Raw genomic sequence first — 19,138 nt, forward strand, 5'->3', positions numbered from 1 at the left:
CATGCACAATATCCTACATTCATAGTCCTCCATCCTTCCAAAGAAGGTAGTAAAGTGTACTTTCTCAACTCTTCTAGGGCCAAGCTTGGTCATTTAATTATATATGGTTGAGGTCCTTCCCCCGACTCCCCCTTATGTTGCTGTAGTCCTTTTGTGCAAAATATTCCTGGTTCCGATTACTTCATACTATATTAGTTCATGTAAATATTGCATGCTTCAGTCATCCTTTTTTTTGGAACAGTAACTTCCTTTTTATCTAATTGAGGGGTATTTACTTGGTTTCCAGTTGCTTGCTATGACAAAAAGTGCTTCTATGTGTACTGTGGCATACACTGACCTACCAAGGGTATATGCCTAGCAATGGGATCTCTGGGTCACAGGACATGGATATTTTTGTATTTTCTTACCATAATTTCAAATTACTTTCCAGAATGGGTATATCAATTCAGAGCTCCTCCAATAGTGTCTTAATGTATTCATCTTACTGAGGCCTCTTCAGCATCGACTTGTTTTATCTTCTATCATCTTTTCTAATTTGTTTGGTGAGGGGGTGAAACTGCAGAGTTCTTCTCATTGCATTTCTCTCATCAGCAATTTGAAGCAATCTTTCCTATGGCTGTTAACCGTTTGCAATTCAAATTTGGAAAACATATCCTCTGACCACTGGGGAATGTCCCATGTCACATATTTGTGTTAGTTCCCTATATATCACAGGACCAGAATGATGCAGGACTCTCTCCCCCAATAGTCTCAGACGGACTCCCAAATGCTCACAGCCCTCCATGTTCTCCCCTTCCCAAATGATGTGCCCAGATCCCTTGAGGTCTCAGTCTGATAGATGGACATGTTCATGTACACTCCTCTGATTAGTGGGCAATCACCAACTATGATCCTGATAAGATAGAGGATTGTTAGATTTTATCATTAGTCCCGCTGTAGCCACCTTGCCCTAAAGACAAGCAGCCACCCTGCCTCATCTTCCCTGCTGTTTTAGCCTTCAGACCTTGGGGCAATGCCATTTGCACTGCCACAGAATGCTAAGGGTACCTGAGCCTTGCCTTCCACCCTGCTGTAGCACATTAAGGACCACCATGGTCTGTCATTTAACTGGCTCTCGACTTCTCCTGTGCTGTCTTCCACAATTAGAATAGGAGCTCTTTGAGAGCAGGAACTCTTGCTTTTCTATTTTTATCTCTTGCATTTAGCACAGTGCTTGGCACATAATAACTACTTAATAAATGATTTTATATTCTGTCTTGGATAGCAAAATCCTATCTAAGATACCTGAGGTGAAGTTGTTTTCCCAAATGACAAGAATCCCTTCTTATCCTAGCTACTCTGATTTTGTTGATTAAATTTTTTTACAATTTCATTTAATCAAAAGTATCTTTTTTTTTAATGTTGCGATTGCTTCTATTCTTTGGTTCAGAACTATCCCCCAAACCATTATATGTGAAAGGCATTTAATACTGTTCCCTAATTTTTTAATGGTATGACTTTTAATCTTCAGGTCATGTATTTATTTGAGCTTATTATGTTATATGGCATAAGATACTGGTCTAAAACCTAGTCTGTTAAGAGCTTTCTGGTTTTCCTAGCAATTCTCTTCAAATAAGAAGTCCTATCTCAAGAAATTTAGTATTCTCAACTTTTATCAAACACTGTACAATCAAGCTTAATACCTCCTGATTCTTCCTAGTCTGATCTAATTATCTACTTTTCCATTTTTAAACAATACCAATTAGTTTTGATGATTACTGTTCTATAACATAATTTAAGGTCTGGAAGTACTACTCCCCTATATTCCTATTTTTTCCCTATTACTTCTCTTGAGATTCTAGCCTCCCCCCCCCACAAATTAAAAGTGTTTCTTGGCAGATTGATTCCTAGATATTTTATGAGTTTTGCAGTTATTTTGAATGGGATTTACCTTCCAAAATAATTATGGAAAAACAAACATGTATTAAACACTTACTGTGCGAAGTCCTGGGGGTGGGTGTATTGCTCAGATAAGATATTTTCCCCTATGTACTTTACAGTAGGTGAGGGTTGGGGATTGGGGGCTGGGAACAGACAGAAATAGTTAACTAGAATAAACATTAAATGAAAAGAAAATCATTAGGGACTAGAAAAACTAGTGTGGCAAAACATCATTACTTCCTAAGAATCCCATTTTAACAAACACATAAGAATTATCTGCATCACATTTAAATGCTTCATTGTTTGGTGATGCTAGAAAAGTTTCAAGTATTTTAAAAATTCATTCACTCTACTTCTAATTTCATTTAAATCACTGATCTGCAGTATATGTGAAGTTTGTTAAAAGGGTAAATACTAATCAGATTTTTGAATTATGACGAATCACAAACATAATTAATAAGGTTTTACTTTACTGGGAGAGGGGAACCCTGGTTTAACTAGAAATACATTTTAGCAGTGCCAACATACCTGATTCTTGCATGAGCAGGGCAGAGTTGAATAGTGCTAGTTTATGATTGGGATTCATCTTCAAAGCCCGGTCAAAGTTTCGAAGGGCTTCAGTTGATTCTTTAAGTTCAATATTAACAATTGCCAAGTTGTACCAAAGGTCTGCATTGCTTCTGTCCAGATCCAATGCCCTAAGATAGGAATCTTTTGCTTTTAGAGGTTTGTTCATTTTTAAAAGTAATTCTCCTCTGTGGAAGAAGCAAATCAAAACTTTAGTTTATATATAGGATCACATTTACACTTGCAACTTAAAATAAAAAGTTTTGCCAAGTTAAGCTTTCTTAGGCACGCAACTCTCCTTTTAATTCTTCTCTCAAAAATAACTTAATCTCAATTAGAGATTATGGCAGTATCTGTATGTCTATGTTTAACATGCAGTCTGCTTTGTTAGATAGGGCATAAAGTAATTAAAAACAGGAAAAAAATGCACCTCAGCTTCTTTAAGATGTTAGTTGAACAGACAGAAAAAAAGGGAGGAGGGAGAGGAAGACAGTGAGAGGGAGAAGGACCTGCTCCGATATTTTAAGGGAGGGCTTAACTAAGAAGTCAAAGTAAATATAATTAAACATGGCAATGACTGCTGAACTAGATATGCAAAGAGCTTTTATCAAAAAAAGATAAAAAAAGTGGGTGAAAATGCCATATTGGCAGGCACCCAAGAATACCATGGAGGCAGATTGTATGAGGGAGAATACAAAGAGGCAGCTCAAGCTGAAGCCTTCTTGATCATCCCATGCTAATGTGTGCGTGCTCTCTCTCAAATAGCCTTGTATGTTTTAATTTTTTTACTTACTCCGTATACACTTACCTAAGTACTCATCTCCTTTTAGAATATAAGATTCTTAAAAGTATGATAATTTCATTCTTCGTATTTGTATCCCCAGAGTCTAAGAGTACCCGGCCTGCAGTAGGTGCTTAATAAAAAAGGGGCCGATAACAGCACCTACCTCATGGGGTTGTTGGAAGGTCAAATAAGACAATGTACTTTTGTATATTGTACCAGGCACTTGCCTGGTACATAGTAGGCACTTAATAATGCTTATTCCCTTCCCTCCTAAATGGAATGACTGACTGAACAAGATCATGGTGGAGTTGAGAAGAGATGGGATCAAGGGCTTCCTTGTCTAATTTGTTAAAGACATCTAACTACGTGGAGAGAGACTTTGAGGGGTAATGAAGGAGTTTATGGTAGATGACTTCATAACAAGTGTGGGAGCGAAGATCATCTACAGAAGGAAAGTACAAGTGAGTTTGGGGTTTCAGGAGAAATAGGTTTCGAACAGCTGCTTTGAAGATGTGATTGGGAGTCAATCAGGAATGAATAGAATTGCCACCTATTGGCAAGGGTTTCATTCAGGTTGGGTAGCATGAATTTATAATATACCCTATTTGGATAGCTTCATGATTTTTTTTTCCCAGCAGTGTTCAATGACTTTAAGTAAGTGGCAGAGGAGAACGGTGGTGGGGATAATTCCAGGTCTGAGGGATTAGCAAGGTAGGTCTAGGATAAGGAAGCAGGATATTCAAGAGTAGGAGACAGTGAATTGCTAAAATGATTTTATATATATATGTATATGTGTGTGTAAAACACACACACACACACACACACACACATGCTATATAAATGACCTTAATATGATAGTGTTAAGAGTTTGAAGACAATAAATTGAACCCAGAATAGGTACGTCGGGGTAGAAGAATAAGAAAAGATTTAGATTCACTACAGAGATAGCAGGATGAGAGTGAAATTAGATTCAGATGAAGTGAGACAGTGGGAAAGGGAGAAGTATAGAGTAGAAAGGAAAAAAATTCTAAACTCCAATCTGGAATTCCAGAAACACATTTCTTCCAAACTCTGGAAGTATAGGAACTCTAAAAAGGTTTGATGAACATGAAGGTAGGCACTAAAAGCTCTGACTAGTTAAGTCTCAAAATTTGCAAGAAAAAAAAAGGAACTTATTAAGTCAATATTCTAGGTGCTTTGATAAAGGTTATTGGGGGGAGGTGATAAGCAGAGAATTAGAAGGCACACATAGTTCACTTGCAATTAAGGAACTACCTATGAGATGAATCTTAACAGGTTTTGCTTTTTTTCTCAACTGTAGATTATACTGGGGAAAAATATTATACTGGGAAAAAAATAACCCTTCTAATTCACTCAAAATTATTATCAAAGACAAAAAAAGGCAATTCTTATATAAGAATAGTACGAAATTAAAACTAATACCTGCTAATATAGGCCTGTTTGAAATCTGGCCGCATGCTAATTGCTTGTCGGTACAACTGATCTGCTTCTTCAAGTCGAGACTCATTTGCACGAATCAAGTTAGCAAGATTGATATAAACATTTAAATGGTTGGGAGCAATTCGTGCAGCATATTTTTTACCTGGAATGATCTGGTTAAAATGAAAGGTACTTTTATGATTTATACTGCTAAGGCAAAAGAAATTCCAAGTCAGAGACAAAGCATTCACATCAGGTGACTAAGTTAAAAGCCTTATATAGAATATCCACTCAAGATAATTTTAATAATGAGCATGACATTACCACAACATATAAAATCAATTTAAAAACAGAAAACTTAATACGACCTATGGATCTATGATCTTCGTCTAGATTTTTTTTTTCCAACAATGCATATTTTAATCCATTCATGCCTTTTTATGTCTTCCCATAAACTTGTCACAGGGTTTGTCTTCCTTGTTCCTTCTCTTCCCTCCCTTTAAAAAACATCATAAAGCTACCAATGGAACATCCCTCACATCACATGACCAGCCCATTTAAATAAATATTTTATTTCGGGGAACCAGGGGAAGCAGAATAGGCTGCAGGGAACCCTTACCCTCCCTTCCTTCCCAGAGCCTGGGGCCTTGTACCTGAGGGCCAGAGAGTAGACACAGCTAGTGAAATCACTTTAATTCTCAAGGAGCTAACAACTACACATTTTCGAGGCTACTAGGCCTTAACATCTTCCTTGTCATAACACACTATGGAACTCTGCCTTTCCAATCGTCCTGCAGTAGAACCTTTCCTACATGTGTTGTTTCCTCCTAAGTTCCTTGGAAATAGAGAGTGTTTAGCTTTTCAATTTGGATCCTCAGTGCTTGGCACATAGTGAGTGTGTTCAATTAATTCCTTCCCGTTTATTCATTAACTCATTCATTCAAATAGCCTCTGAGAGACTACAACTTATATAACAGAAATTGAAGAGATGGAGTGCTGGGTTCAATTTTAATCTGGTGGAGGCTGTAGTGTTGAAATAAGATAGGATTCATTTGAAGAAATTTGGGGTTATTAAAAATGCTCTGAAATTTTCTAAAGGCAATCCAACCCATTCTCCTGCTTAATCCTGGGCCCAATCTGTTGTCCATTTGTAGTTTATAGATGAATTCTACGGGTTCTCTATCCAACTGCTGTCCTAATCTGGGCAACAGACATTCATTACTTGCTGGTTTTTTCATGGGTGGATGGTTAGGGCAAAAAAAATTTTTTTTGGCTTTTTGGTGAGGCAATTGGGGTTAAGTGACCTGCCCAGGTCACACAGCTAGGAATTGTCAAGTGCCTGTGGTCACAATTGAACTCAGGTCCTCTTGACTCCAAGGCTAGAGCTCTTTCCACTTAGCCACCTAGGTTAGGGCAAATTCTTTTGGATGATTATAGGTCAATGTTCAGTGCCTTTATGAAACATGCAAAATACCAGCAAGAAACAGGAATATCTGGATGGCCTCAACAATTATGAAGAATCCCTCATTAACTCAGATTGTGCACAAAATCTCCTCCATTGACAATGGCAAATACCTTTGGCAGGCATATGTCTCTCTGCCCTATGCTTCATGGTTAAAGAGTCACTGAGAGAACTATCTTCCTTTTATTTTAAAATAAAAAAATCTTATTATCTTTCATTTTTATGTTACTTACATTTCCTCATATATCCCTCCTCCTAGTCCCTCAGAAAGAACCATTCCTTACAACAAAGTTCATCAAATATGATGAACAGCACAGACAGCATTCTGGCTGGACTGCAGAGTATGGGACAAAGCACAATCTATAATGAAGCTGGAAAGATAAGTTGAGGCCAGGTTGTGATGGGTTTTAAAAGCTAAAGAAAGGGCTTTTTAAATTTTTTTCATTTTTTCTTTAGAGGCAGTAGGGAGCCTGTGAAGTTTTATGAATATGAGTATGAAATAATCAAATCTTCACTTTTTTCTCTCTCCTTCAGATACCCTGGGAATTGATTCCCCAATGCCTTCACTTTGATACCTCCAGCATGAATCTATTTTACATACAGTGGTCCAATCCTGCTGCTTTTCTCATCTGCTGTATCACAATTTCTACATTTTCCATGAGCACATCTGCGAGTCTACGAGCCCAAGCATTCTGTCTTTGATGATGCAAAAAACTGTCATAAAACTCTTTGCAACATCTTTTTTGGTTTTCTTTTTTATTGTTCTCTTATTTTCAAACTTACATGCCTTTAGTGTGGGTACATAAAATCTTAAGTAGGTTCTCTTGCCTAGTATGCTTCATACTCTGTTTTGTAGAAGTAGGCGCTTCCATTCCAATACACATTTTGTTTTTGTGTCCCTTCTCGCTACCTTCATGCCCAACATCCACCTTAGCATTATGGGCTACTGTAAACTCTCTTCTACCTCATTCTCAACCACTTCTTCTCATTCCTGTTTGTTCTAAGGGAAAATGTGTAGGAGAATGGGGAGGTGTGTTTATCAATAGATTAGATGAGAACAGTTTCAATGACTAGTTGTAGAAATGAGATGGAAAATGGTAAAGGAGTAACTAAGTGATGAGGCAAGGGATGTAGACTTTTTTTTCAATGTCTTATATGTGTTGCCTCTCTCTTTTTAGAATGTAAGCTTCTTGGGAAAATAATGTCTTACTTTTTTATTTTCATGTGCTGCACTTAATACCATTATCCTTCTTTATCATATTTTATTTTAAGTTGGTGTAGAAAGTTTATTTTGTATTTTATTCCCCCCAATTACATGTAAAAACAATTTTTAACATTTATTTTTAAAATTTGGAGTTCCAAATTCGCTCCCTCCTCACCCCCCTCATTGAGAAGGCAAGCAATTTGATATAGATTAAACATGTCATGCAAAACATATACCAAAAAACACCCAAAAAACCAAAACCCCCAATCCCAAAAAATAAGGAAAATAAAAAAGTACCCTTTGATCTGTATTCTGACCCCACCAGTTATTTCTCTGGGGATGGAGAGCATTCTTCATCTTTAAATTAACTGATTATATTAAACTGGTGGTGCCTTTGGCAGACATCTTTCTCTACTTGGCAAGTAGGTTTTTCCTAACTAAGGACTTTTATGGTTCTTTTGTTCTCCTTGTTATGGCAATTGTTATATTGATAACAATTTATCTGATACATTTATATTACTATATCAGATAACCTTCTGTACAAAATGTATAAGTTAAAGCCTATGTTCTTTCATCCACCCACATCCCATTTTCTGTTATTAATAACTTTTTGAATAGGCCAAGGTTGAGCAATTTCGATTTTTAAAAAATTTTCCATGATTTTTTTCTTTCTTCTACCTTTATTAATTTTGATCTTTTCTCTAGTAAGCTGGTGTTGATGTTGACCTAACAAGTTGATGATGGGACTTATATAAAACAGCTGATTCAGGAACTACAGACACCTAGATCAGTAATGAGTAGCTTCCTGTCTTTGTGATAGCCTGGAGGATGGGCCTGGCAACAGAGTCTACTCTAAGGATTAGCCTAAGTCAGTCAGTTTCGTCTTGTTGGTGATGCTTGCTACATCTGGCAATTTTGAATCACAATGTGTTGGTGGGAAGTTTCTAGGTAAAGTACAAGTCTTTGGTGTCTTTCATTCCTTATTCCTGACATATTTTTGTACCTTTTTTTCTTCTGTTGTCATTTTTTCTCACCTTTGCATTAAGAAAGCCATCAAGTATAAGATGTTCTGATTTAGTCTGAATTATGAGTGTAGTTACTTGTAGAATTTCTCTTTTGCAACTGATACTAGTGACATAATTTTCATGGTGGATTCTCAAAAGCTAGACCAGTGGAGTCCCAAACTCTGGAAGGTTCTACCATTCTGCTTTCAAGGATAGTTCTAGCAAAAAAGTGAATACACTTTTCAAGGACTAGCCTAGTTTAGTGCAGAGAAGGCCAAGACTGCCCCATTTTCTGTTAGTTTGCCACCAGAGAATTTCTCTCCGCAGCACCATCCTACTGATCAGTCAGTCTTGGCAGACCCTTCTAGAGTCTGTGCACTCCACTGGTCTAACTTGAGGACTCATTATGCAAATTAGTTCCTTAGCATACGTTGCAAAGAATAAATAATCAACTTTATGGTAATCACAGATAAGAAGCATATACTTCTGCCAATGACTGATTTCTTTACACAAATGAACATCTTTTGAAATTATACGTAGCCTAATTCATAATTCAATGAGCTCCCTTTTTTCATTTTTTTTTAACTTGTTGCCAGTACAAAAATTATTCATGAATGGGACAAGCTGAAATGACTTAATTGAATTATTCTGATTAACTGAGCATTCCTATATCCTATAAACTGATTACTAGCCTTCAAGTTAAACAAACCCCTCCCTTTTTTTTTTTGCTTTTTGGTGAGGCAATCAGGGTTAAGTGACTTGCCCAGGGTCACATGGCTAGTAAGCGTCGTGGCTGAGACTGGATTTGAACCCACGTCCTTCTGACTCCAAGGCCAGAGCCCCACCTAGCTGCCCAAGTTAAACCAAATTTCACAAACTATACACAACATGCTAAGTATATGTAATCTAATCATAGTATATAAAATGGAACTTAGAGATCATCTAGTCTCATTTTACAGAAAAGGAAATGGGTTACATGACTTGGGCAAGATCAAACATTGTTAGCGATAGTGCTAGAGTACAAATCCTCCCAGTGCTGCTTCTAATCATAAAAATGAATATTAATGATCATTTTATGTAATATAGGCAGAAAAGATCTGCACTTGCCCTCTAGAAAGTTGCTTTTCTGAATAAATCCTTTGTATAAGATGGTTTATTACTTATCTCTCATAACAATGGAGTGAGGCATAGGAAAAAAAATTATGGCTGAGACCTCACTGCTTGTTTTTCGAACAAATGGGAGTTTAGAAATTAGTTAAATTAGTATGTTAAAAAAAACCCTTCATTTTTTAGAGATGTGGGTTTCTTAAAATACATACAAAAATATCACTTTAATAAAATTAGTTATGAAATATAAAATTTATTACTAGATTATAGAAAATGTTAATAACTTGAGTTACATAATGAGCTATTAATTAAAACATTAATACAGGGTGTCCCAAAAATCTTAATGTAGTTTTAAGTTATTAAAATAAAAAACTACACTAAGATTTTGGGACACCCTGTACTTTTAAAGTCCAAACTGGTTAGAAATGATAGTTTTCTGCAGAATATTTCTATTTTTCTTGGATTGTAGAAGCAAGAAAAGGAGAGCTTGGGGGCAGCTAGGTGGAGTAGTGGATAGAGCACCAGCCTCTGAGTCAGGAGGACCGAAGTTCAAATCTGGCCTTAGATACTTGACACTTACTAGCTGTGTGACGCTAGGCAAGTCTTCTAACCCTGACTGCCTCACCAAAAAGGGGTAAAAAAAAGAGCTTAAAAATAGACAACTTTTTGTTCTATATTATCATTTAAAATGTAATATTACTTACTTGTGGCATCAGTGATTTAGCAATCATGTAAGATTCCTCGGCTTCTTTGGTTCTATTTAAATTTTTATAAGTTCTTCCTACATTCATGTGGGCCCCAATATCATCTAGAATAAAGCATTTGATACTCTACTTCATATAAAAGTATTTCATGAACAGTACTAATTATATGTATATATATATATACACACATATAATAAGAGGGTATCATATGAATACATATATAAACAAAGCAAAAACATGTATGGTCCTAAGAACTTCACCATGTTATATATAACAGGTAATATAGTTCCTCCTGTAGAGAAAAGGACAAGACAGTGATGTCTGCATCACTGTTTGCACTTACTTTATTCTAATTTGTATTATGGTTATTTTATCACTCTGATTAAATTGTAACCTCCTTGAGGGAGGCAGGGACCATGTATTTTCTTTATTTTCATGTTTCCCCTAGAAACTAGTAACACTTTGGGGGAAAAAGTCTGCCAGGGTCAACAGCTGAAGTTAAGATCTGGAATATGGTGAAACAGAGTGACAGCATTTTACCTAGCTTCACGCTTTCTGTGCATCCAGTTTTTCTAACTGACCAGCGAGTAAGAGACCTCTTCTCCCAAGGATCCAGTACATAAAGCTAAGCCTTTTCCTGATACCTTTCTATCCTCTTTTCCCCTCCTCAGTCTGTTATGACCCAAAGTTCTAGTTAGCTTTAATTAAACAAAGAGAGGACAGAAGAATATGGAGAAGAAGATAGACATCTCTTTACCATGGCACACTACAAAAACTAAAAAAAAAAAAAAAAATTAATTGAGTTAATTTCCTCATAGAGTTTCAAGAGCCCTCAGAAATCATCTCGTCCAGAAAGCTCTTCTAGAACATTTATGAGAAGCATGCCCATCTATCTAGCCCCTGCTTGAACATCAATGGTGACAGGGACTTTACTACCTCAAAACGCAGCCTATTCCATTTTGGGGGAAGGTCAAATTACTAGGACATTCTTCATATTAAGCCAACGTGTCCAGAATAAATATTCCTTACTCCATTAATAGTTTTTTGTATAATATAATTTTACCTTGGATTCAGATTTTTTTTATTCTGCCATTATTTCTGCTTGCAGATCATATATTCTGTTTTTATAATTCTTGTTTCTCTTTTAAATCATTCATTTAAACATCCTGCTGTGGTTCTACGCACTCTTGGGAATCCACAAGGTATTCTCCCTTATCTAGTGTTGATTTATTTTGCTCTGTATTGAAACACTTATTCAGACATATCTGCTGTCATTTAGTTGATCTATCAGGAAGCAATACTTCTTTCTGTAATTAATATCTTCCTTGTTGACAGTTTATCTGTTCATGCTCAAGGTGTTTAACTGAGTTTTCTTACTCCTGAGATCTTTGGTGATTTCAGTCTCTTTTCCTCATATTCCCCTACTGTTCACTTTCAGACTCTTTCCCTTTGACTGCAATGTCCTGGGGGGCTGGACTTCCATTTCAACTTCCTCTCAATGTCTCAAGTGACTTCTGGGGAGGTAGAACTGGCCCCCTAGCATTTCTTTCCCTCAAGCTTAGAGGAGCACCTCACAGCCACACATTGGTGTTCTACCCTAGTTCCTTTTGTGATGGAGAAAATGTCAAATTTTTCATTTTGTTGGCTGTATAACCTGGAACTTATCACACGGTTCAAAGTCTTTTCATTCTATTCTTCTCTGGACCCAATTCCAGTCTGACAACGTTCAACTAAAATGGAGCACCCTGGACTGAGTATAATACTCTAAAAGTGCTTTCTTTTTTTTTTTTTTTTTTTTTTGTGAGACAATTGAGGCCAGATTTGAACTCAGGTCTTCTCGAGTCCAGGGCCAATGCTCTATCCACTGCGCCACCTAGCGGCCCCCTAACAGTGCTTTAACCAGTACAAAGAAGAAAGAGATACTGCTCTTATCTTAGAAATTTAGAAGTATTTCTATCAGTGCAGGCTAAAATCATATTAACATTTTTTGTCAGTTGCATCATACAACTGGTTCATATTAACTAATGTTTTTATCTTAATCTCAATCTGATTTTTTTGAAACTAAGTGCAGGCCTTTAAATTTATTCTTATTGAATTTTACCTTATTTTTAACCTTCACCCAATCTCTCAAACTTCTCTAAATAGTAATTATGTGCAAGAAATAAATAGATTTCACCTGTCTCCCCGGTCTAGGACTCTTTCTGGATTCTGATTCTGTGATGCAAAGTATAAGCTATCTTCCCTCAACTTCTCATCATTTGTAAATTTGATCAACATGCCATTGGTCTTCATTTGAATCATTTACAAAAATGTTAATAACTAAGAAATGAAAATTGAGACATTAATCAGTAAACTCCTATAGATTTTTTCCAGATTGACATTTAAAACTAATTATTCTTTGGGTAGTTATAAACACAACTGAATATACTATCACTAAACCAATCTTGAAAATCTCGTCAATATGACCTGTTAAACAGATGAAGTTCAGTAGTACCACATCCACAGTGTTCTTATGATCTATTAGTCTAGTATTGTCATCAAAAAATGAAATATCAGCCTGGCCTGCCTCACTTATTATCAATGAATGGATAGTGACTCCTAATAGTCACTACTTCCTTTCTAAATGGCTCATAAAATATCCATTTATTCATTTGTTCTATTATTTTCCCACGAATTTACATTGATTACCAGTACATCATATGCAGAATTCATATTCTTTGCTTTTTTTTTTTTTTAAAAACTAGGTGAAAATTAGCCTTTTCTAATTTTCTACTACCTCTCTTCACTCTCCAGGTTTCCTTCACGACCAGCAATTTAGCAAAAATGCCAAAATCATTAAAATTCTGTATCATAAAATTATTATATAGGTAATTAAGAGAATTAAAGATCATTTTCTGACAGAGATGGAAGCAAAAGAAAAGATGAGTATTTCTACTTACTCAATCATCTCTTAACACTGTACCATCTGTCTTTCCTGATTACTTTCCTGCTCCAAACAAATCTTTTTTGTTTTCCTTAGCATTATTCTGGAAACCTCTACTCAAACATGGATTTTTAGCTTGGTAAAATTGACCCTGGTTTGTGTTTATTCCTTTGAACTCTTTCTTGGTTATGTCCTTCTAGTTCTAATTTTTATACATTTCTTCTAAAATCTGAGCTCTTCGGAGAGTTCCCCATGAAGCAACATCATAGAATGTTGCAACCAGGAGGGATTTAACTTTACTTTTTAAAATTTTATTGATATACTTTGTTTTTCATCATGTTCATTTCCTAATTTCCTCTATCTCACCTAGAGAGCTACCTCTACAATGAGAGTTATAAAAGAAAATAAAAAACAGTGAAGTAAAAGTAACCAACATACCAATCAAATATATGCTGTGTTCCACCTTTGTAATTGCTCAGGTCTTCAAAGAAGGAATAAGGAAGATACATTCTCCTATCTTTTCTTCATGGCCATACCAATACATAACATTCATTTTTGTTTTGGTGATTCTTCTTTCTATTGACACTACAGGAGTCACTGCGCATATTATTTTTCTAGTCCTGCTTATTTCACTTTAAATCAGTTTGTATTAATCTAGCAGAAGTTTTAAAAATCAACTCACCTGAGAGGCAGGGTGCTATCAACCTGGCTCAGGAATCACATTTCCTCTCTAATATGTACTAGATATGTGGACTAGAGGAAGTCAATTAATCTCAGGCCCCAAACAATTTTCTTTTTTTTTTCTTCTTTTTGGTGAAGCAATGGGGGTTAAGTAATTTGCCCAGGGTCACACACTCAAACAATTTTCTATAACCATAAAGTGCTGAGCAACTGATCTGTATTAGTAGGGAGTTTCTTCACTAGGAACTATACCAAGGAAATTATAGGCCCAGTTAAAAGGGGAAAAAAAAGAAGTAAAAGTTCATTTAGTTTAACTCTTCCATTGATGAGAAAAATGAATCATGAAGGGATTTAAGGGACTTGCCCAAGATCTCACAGACAGTAAGCAACAACAGTAAGATGAACCTTACCTTTCATGTCCTTAAGGTTAAAAACTATTTCCACCCTATAACACACTGCTACTACTGGCTGATTATAGTACTGGATGATCCAGGATTGCATTCAGACTACAATAAAGCATTGGATGGAGTAGGATGTTTCCTAGAGGAAAGTTCAAATACGACAATACAAAACAAAGCCCTTTTTCTTCCTTCAAGTATCATCAAATTAGGGAAAAAAAAAACCTATTAAAAATTACTTGAGAGTGATATTGACTTAATGTGTACTACTTACCTGGCTGAACATGTGTTGCCTGTAGGAAGTACTTTAAGGCTCTCTCAAAATTCTTTTCATTTTCTAAAGCATGACCCACGTTATTCCACAGTTTAGCATTATTTTTATTTACCTTAAATACATAAAGCACATGAAAATATGAATATAAGATGCCCAGTTTTAATAGCTATTTTTAATTTTAACATATTCCTACTATTGCAACTACTAACACATTTATATAGTATTTTAAGGTTTACACAGTGCTATCCTCAAAATAATACTATGATTTTAGTAGTATAAATATTATTATTTCCATTTTACAAATGAAGAAATAGAAGTTCTGAGAGGTTAAGTCACCTGCCTATGGTTACATAATTATTAAGTGATAGAAGATGATATTCAAACATGAGTCTTCTAAAACCAACTCCATTGTTCTTCAATTACTCCACGAGGTACGATATACTTTAAGGTATCAAATATTCTGAGTAGAAAATGTATTAGAATGCAAAAGTTGCACTGGTTTTTTAACATAGCAATGTTTAGAATGCATGAGATCACTTTTTAATATGTAGACTAAGAAACACTGCAGTATCAACCCTGAAAACTGGGTTAGTGGAACTTTATGGCTGGGAATTAACTACATTCTCTCCTACCAGGGGATTCAGCTATATGAAAATAGCAATTATAGTTAATTCCCATTTTATATTTGTGATGGTGTATCCCTAACAGGACTATGTTCCTAACATTAAAGAAAAATACACTTTTAGGAGCTTTAGGATCTAATATAGAACCATGAGTAACAGACGGTATCCACACTGATATCCACAAATATCAACAGAACCAGAGGACTGACTCTGGTTGGATGTATTCTCTACAGAAATCTTACATGAAGACATAGACAAGACTTGTATAGGATAACAAGGCATAGATGTATTGTGACTTTCATTAGCAGAGGTACTTACACCCTTATTTAAGTACATGAAGCCTTTCTGGTTTAGAATAAGCTGAATTCAGAGGGGCAATAAAAATAAGGAAACAATGAGTCTTTATTAGGGTAAGAAGAAAATTTCCCTTTTAACAATCTTCCCTATCCTAACAGAACCCAAAATAATAGATGAGTATCTAAGTTTTAAATTGATCATTGTTACAGCACTACCATGTATAATGTTTTTGTGGTTCTGCTCACTTCACTATGCACGAGTTCATAATAGTCTTCCCTGGTCTTTTTGAAACCATCCTCCTTGTCATTTCTTGTAGCATTCCATCACAATCATATACCACAACTTGTTTAGCCATTCCTCAATTAATAAGCATCCTCCTGATTTCCAGTTCTTTGCTACCATAAACAATCAACACAATCAATAAAGCTGCTACATTTCTGAACAGATCCTTTTCCTTTGATCTCTTTGGGATACAAATCTAGTAGTGGTATTGCTGGATCTAAGGGTATGTACACACAGTTTTACAGCAGCAAATCTCCAGAATGGTTGGTTGGACTAATTCACAACTCCACCAACACTGCATCAGTGTCCTTATTTTTCCACATCTCCTCCCGCATTTGCCATTTTCCTGTTCTGTCATGTTAGCCAATCTGAAGCGGTATCTCACAGTTGTTTCAACAGGAATTTCTCTAGTCAGTAGTAATTTAGAACATTTTTTCTTGTGACTATTTATAGCTTTGATTTCTTCTTCTGAAAACTACCTGTTCATTTTCTTTAACCATTTATCAACTAGGGAATGGCTCTTACTTTTATAAATTGGGATCAGTTCCCTAGGTGTTTGAGAAAAGAGGCCTTTATGAGAGAAACTTGCGGTATTTCTTCTAGCTTCCCGTCTTCCTTCTAATTCTGGCTGTATTAGTTTTGTTTGTGCAAAAGTTTTTACATTTCAGGTAATCAAAATTACCTATTTTACTTCTCACGAAGTTCTCTATCTCTTCTTTGGTCATAAACTCTTTCCTTTTACCCACAGATCTGACAGATACATTTTTCTATGCTCCCTTAATTTACTTGTTATCACTCTTTATAGCTAAATCTCTTAACCACTTTGACCTCTTGGCAACTGCAGTGACATATCGATCTGTGCCTAGTTTCTGCCAAACTGCTTTCTAGTTTTCCGAGCAATTTTTGTCAAATATTGAGTTCTTACCCCAAAAGCTTGGATCTTTGGGTTTATCAAAAATTAGATTACTAAGCTCATTTACTATTACGGATGTATCTAATCTATTTCACTGACTCACCACTCTATTTCTTAGCTAGTATCAGACTGCTTGATGATTACCACTTTGTAATATAGTTTGAAATCTGGAACTGCTAGGCCACATTCCTTCACATTTTTCTTTTCATCAATTCCCTTGATAGGCATGACTTTTTGTTCTTTCAGATAAATTGTTCTTATTTTTTATAACTCCATAAAATAATTCTTTAGTAGTCTGAATGGCATGGCACTGAGTAAGTTAAATTAAGTAGAATTGTTATTTTTTATGTATTGGCTCTACCTACCTATCAGCAATTAATATTTTACTTAAATAGTTAAGTTAAAATTAAAATATTATTAAATTAATTAATATTAATAAATAACTGTTTAGAGTGTGTCTTTGTGTGAAATGTGTCTTGTAACTGTGTTCATGTAATGCCTGGGTTTTTCTTGGCAGGCAGACTACCAAGTATTTTAAATTGTCTGCAGTTATTTTAAATGGAATTTCTCTTTCTATCCCTTCCTGCTGAGTTTTGATGGTCATATATATAAGTGCTAATGATTTATGTGGGTTTATTTTATATCCTGCAGCTTTGGTAAAGTTGTCAATTATTTCAACTAGCTTTTTAGTTGATACTCTGGGGTTCTGTAAGTATACCATCTACTGCCTACTTTTATTCCTTCAACTTCTTTTTCTTATCTTATTGCCATAGCTAGCATTTCTAGACTAATTCTATTTCTATATTTCTATATTTCAAGTCTAATTTATTTCACTTCTTTAAAGATTCTAGAAATATCTACTGTAGGAGAGAATCACCTCATTTCAAAAACTTTACCTTACATCAAGAGGCAACATGGCACAGTGGATAAAAAGCTAGTCTTGGAGTTAGGAAGACATGGGTTCAAAGACCTGCTTCTGACACATACTACCTGTGTGACCATGGGCAAATTGCTTGTCCTCTCACTGAGTCCAAGCAACTCACAAGACTCTAAGTTAAAGGTAAGGTGCTGGTCTATATTGGTGAAGGGAGTTTCCCTACTGGGCAATTCCTATAACATAACAGATTTGGATAAAAAACAAAACCAAAAACTACCACATACATATCTTCCTGATGAAAAGACAAATGATTATTCCAAGGAACAGATGATATAAAGGATATGAAAAAAAAAACCAAAGTATAAAATGCTATATAGATGTAATGTACTATTATTGTTAAGTAACTTCCCCATTTATGTTTTATTACTTTGAAAAGTCTCTAATTATTACTATTGGGCCTAATTCCTCAATTTTTACTTACCATCTCTAACTCAGTCTCATCATCTCTTTAGGTGATCTACATATTATCAAAGTATGAAGTTTCCATAGCATCTTCTTTCTAGGATAAAATTTTTACCCTTTTTATGTGGCTACCTTCTGCATGGCCCTATCTTACTTGAGGCATTTGTAGCATAGAAACAAAGTACTTCAGTGGCTATTTTCCATCCACCAAGTATCTAACAAACTAATATTTCAGTTTTATGTTCTAACAACACACTGGCAAAAATTTTTTTTAAATTTATTTTGAGGAAGTAATATATTAAATATATATTCTAAATACATACCCACGGATAATAATAAATTCTTTTGTTTAAACACCAGAATAAAATTTTTTGTTTAATATGAGAAAATATTAATATATGCTCTGGATATATACTTCTGGATTAATACATATTTAGCTTAGCACAAGATCTGGCAAAGGATAAGTCATTAATAAATGCTAGGTGACTTAGTGCATCACATCACAAATTCTCTATGGAGTTTAGAAGTCTCTTCTATTACTAAATCAAAAGTGAAACAAAACAAAACAAAAACAAAATTGGTTGTGCTTCACAAAGGCGGTTTTGATATATGCTTTCCAGTCATATTGAAAAACACTTTACCTACCTTTAAGGCAGACATAAACAAGGTATACTCAGATTCCCAATCCCAGTTTCTGTGAAGTGTTTTTAAGGCATGAGTGATCACCACTATAGACAGACAAACCCAGGACAGTTTTTTTAGCACACTGTTTAAGGAAAAAAGTAAAATCAAAATTATATAGAGTCTCAGTTGGAAGTGACTTCCAAGCAATCAAGTCCAATTTATACCTGATAATAAATCTCTCTGATAAATTACAAACTTTTTGTTTTATGAAATGGAAGACTTTTATATTTATAAATATCAGTTTCAAATCTGTTCTACAGCAAAGATGATTACATTGGCCAAAAATTGCCTGAAGTGAAATATCCTGAAATTAGGTTTAAAAATTTCCCCTGCTTAAGCCTTTTAGCTATCAAAAATACAAGTTGGCTAAAAGTAGCTTTTAAAGTTAATTGACCTTTTAACATATATAAAATGGAGATAACAATCCCTATCTTTCTGATTGTGGGGGTGGGAATAATAAATATACATGTTCTTTGTAAACTAAGATGCAGTATATAAATATTATTATAATGATCACTTCATAAACCATAAC

At 35.1% G+C, this 19,138-nt stretch overlaps 1 protein-coding gene across 1 annotated transcript in view; it reads right to left on the minus strand.

The window, feature by feature from the left end:
- Positions 1-2,387: 2,387 nt before the first annotated feature.
- TMTC3 (transmembrane and tetratricopeptide repeat containing 3) overlaps positions 2,388-19,138 on the minus strand; it is a 52,993-nt gene continuing 36,242 nt past the window's right edge. Inside the window, exons 11-15 of the mRNA XM_027842540.1 lie at positions 18,568-18,688; positions 14,469-14,580; positions 10,193-10,296; positions 4,715-4,884; positions 2,388-2,675 (exon numbers count right to left, since the gene is read on the minus strand). Coding sequence (XP_027698341.1) covers positions 2,414-2,675; positions 4,715-4,884; positions 10,193-10,296; positions 14,469-14,580; positions 18,568-18,688 — 769 coding nt within the window. The 3' untranslated portion in view covers positions 2,388-2,413. The remainder of the gene's footprint in view (positions 2,676-4,714; positions 4,885-10,192; positions 10,297-14,468; positions 14,581-18,567; positions 18,689-19,138) is intronic.

Source organism: Vombatus ursinus, unplaced genomic scaffold (assembly GCF_900497805.2).
Source record: "Vombatus ursinus unplaced genomic scaffold, bare-nosed wombat genome assembly UNPS02014874.1, whole genome shotgun sequence".
Taxonomy (NCBI): domain Eukaryota; kingdom Metazoa; phylum Chordata; class Mammalia; order Diprotodontia; family Vombatidae; genus Vombatus; species Vombatus ursinus.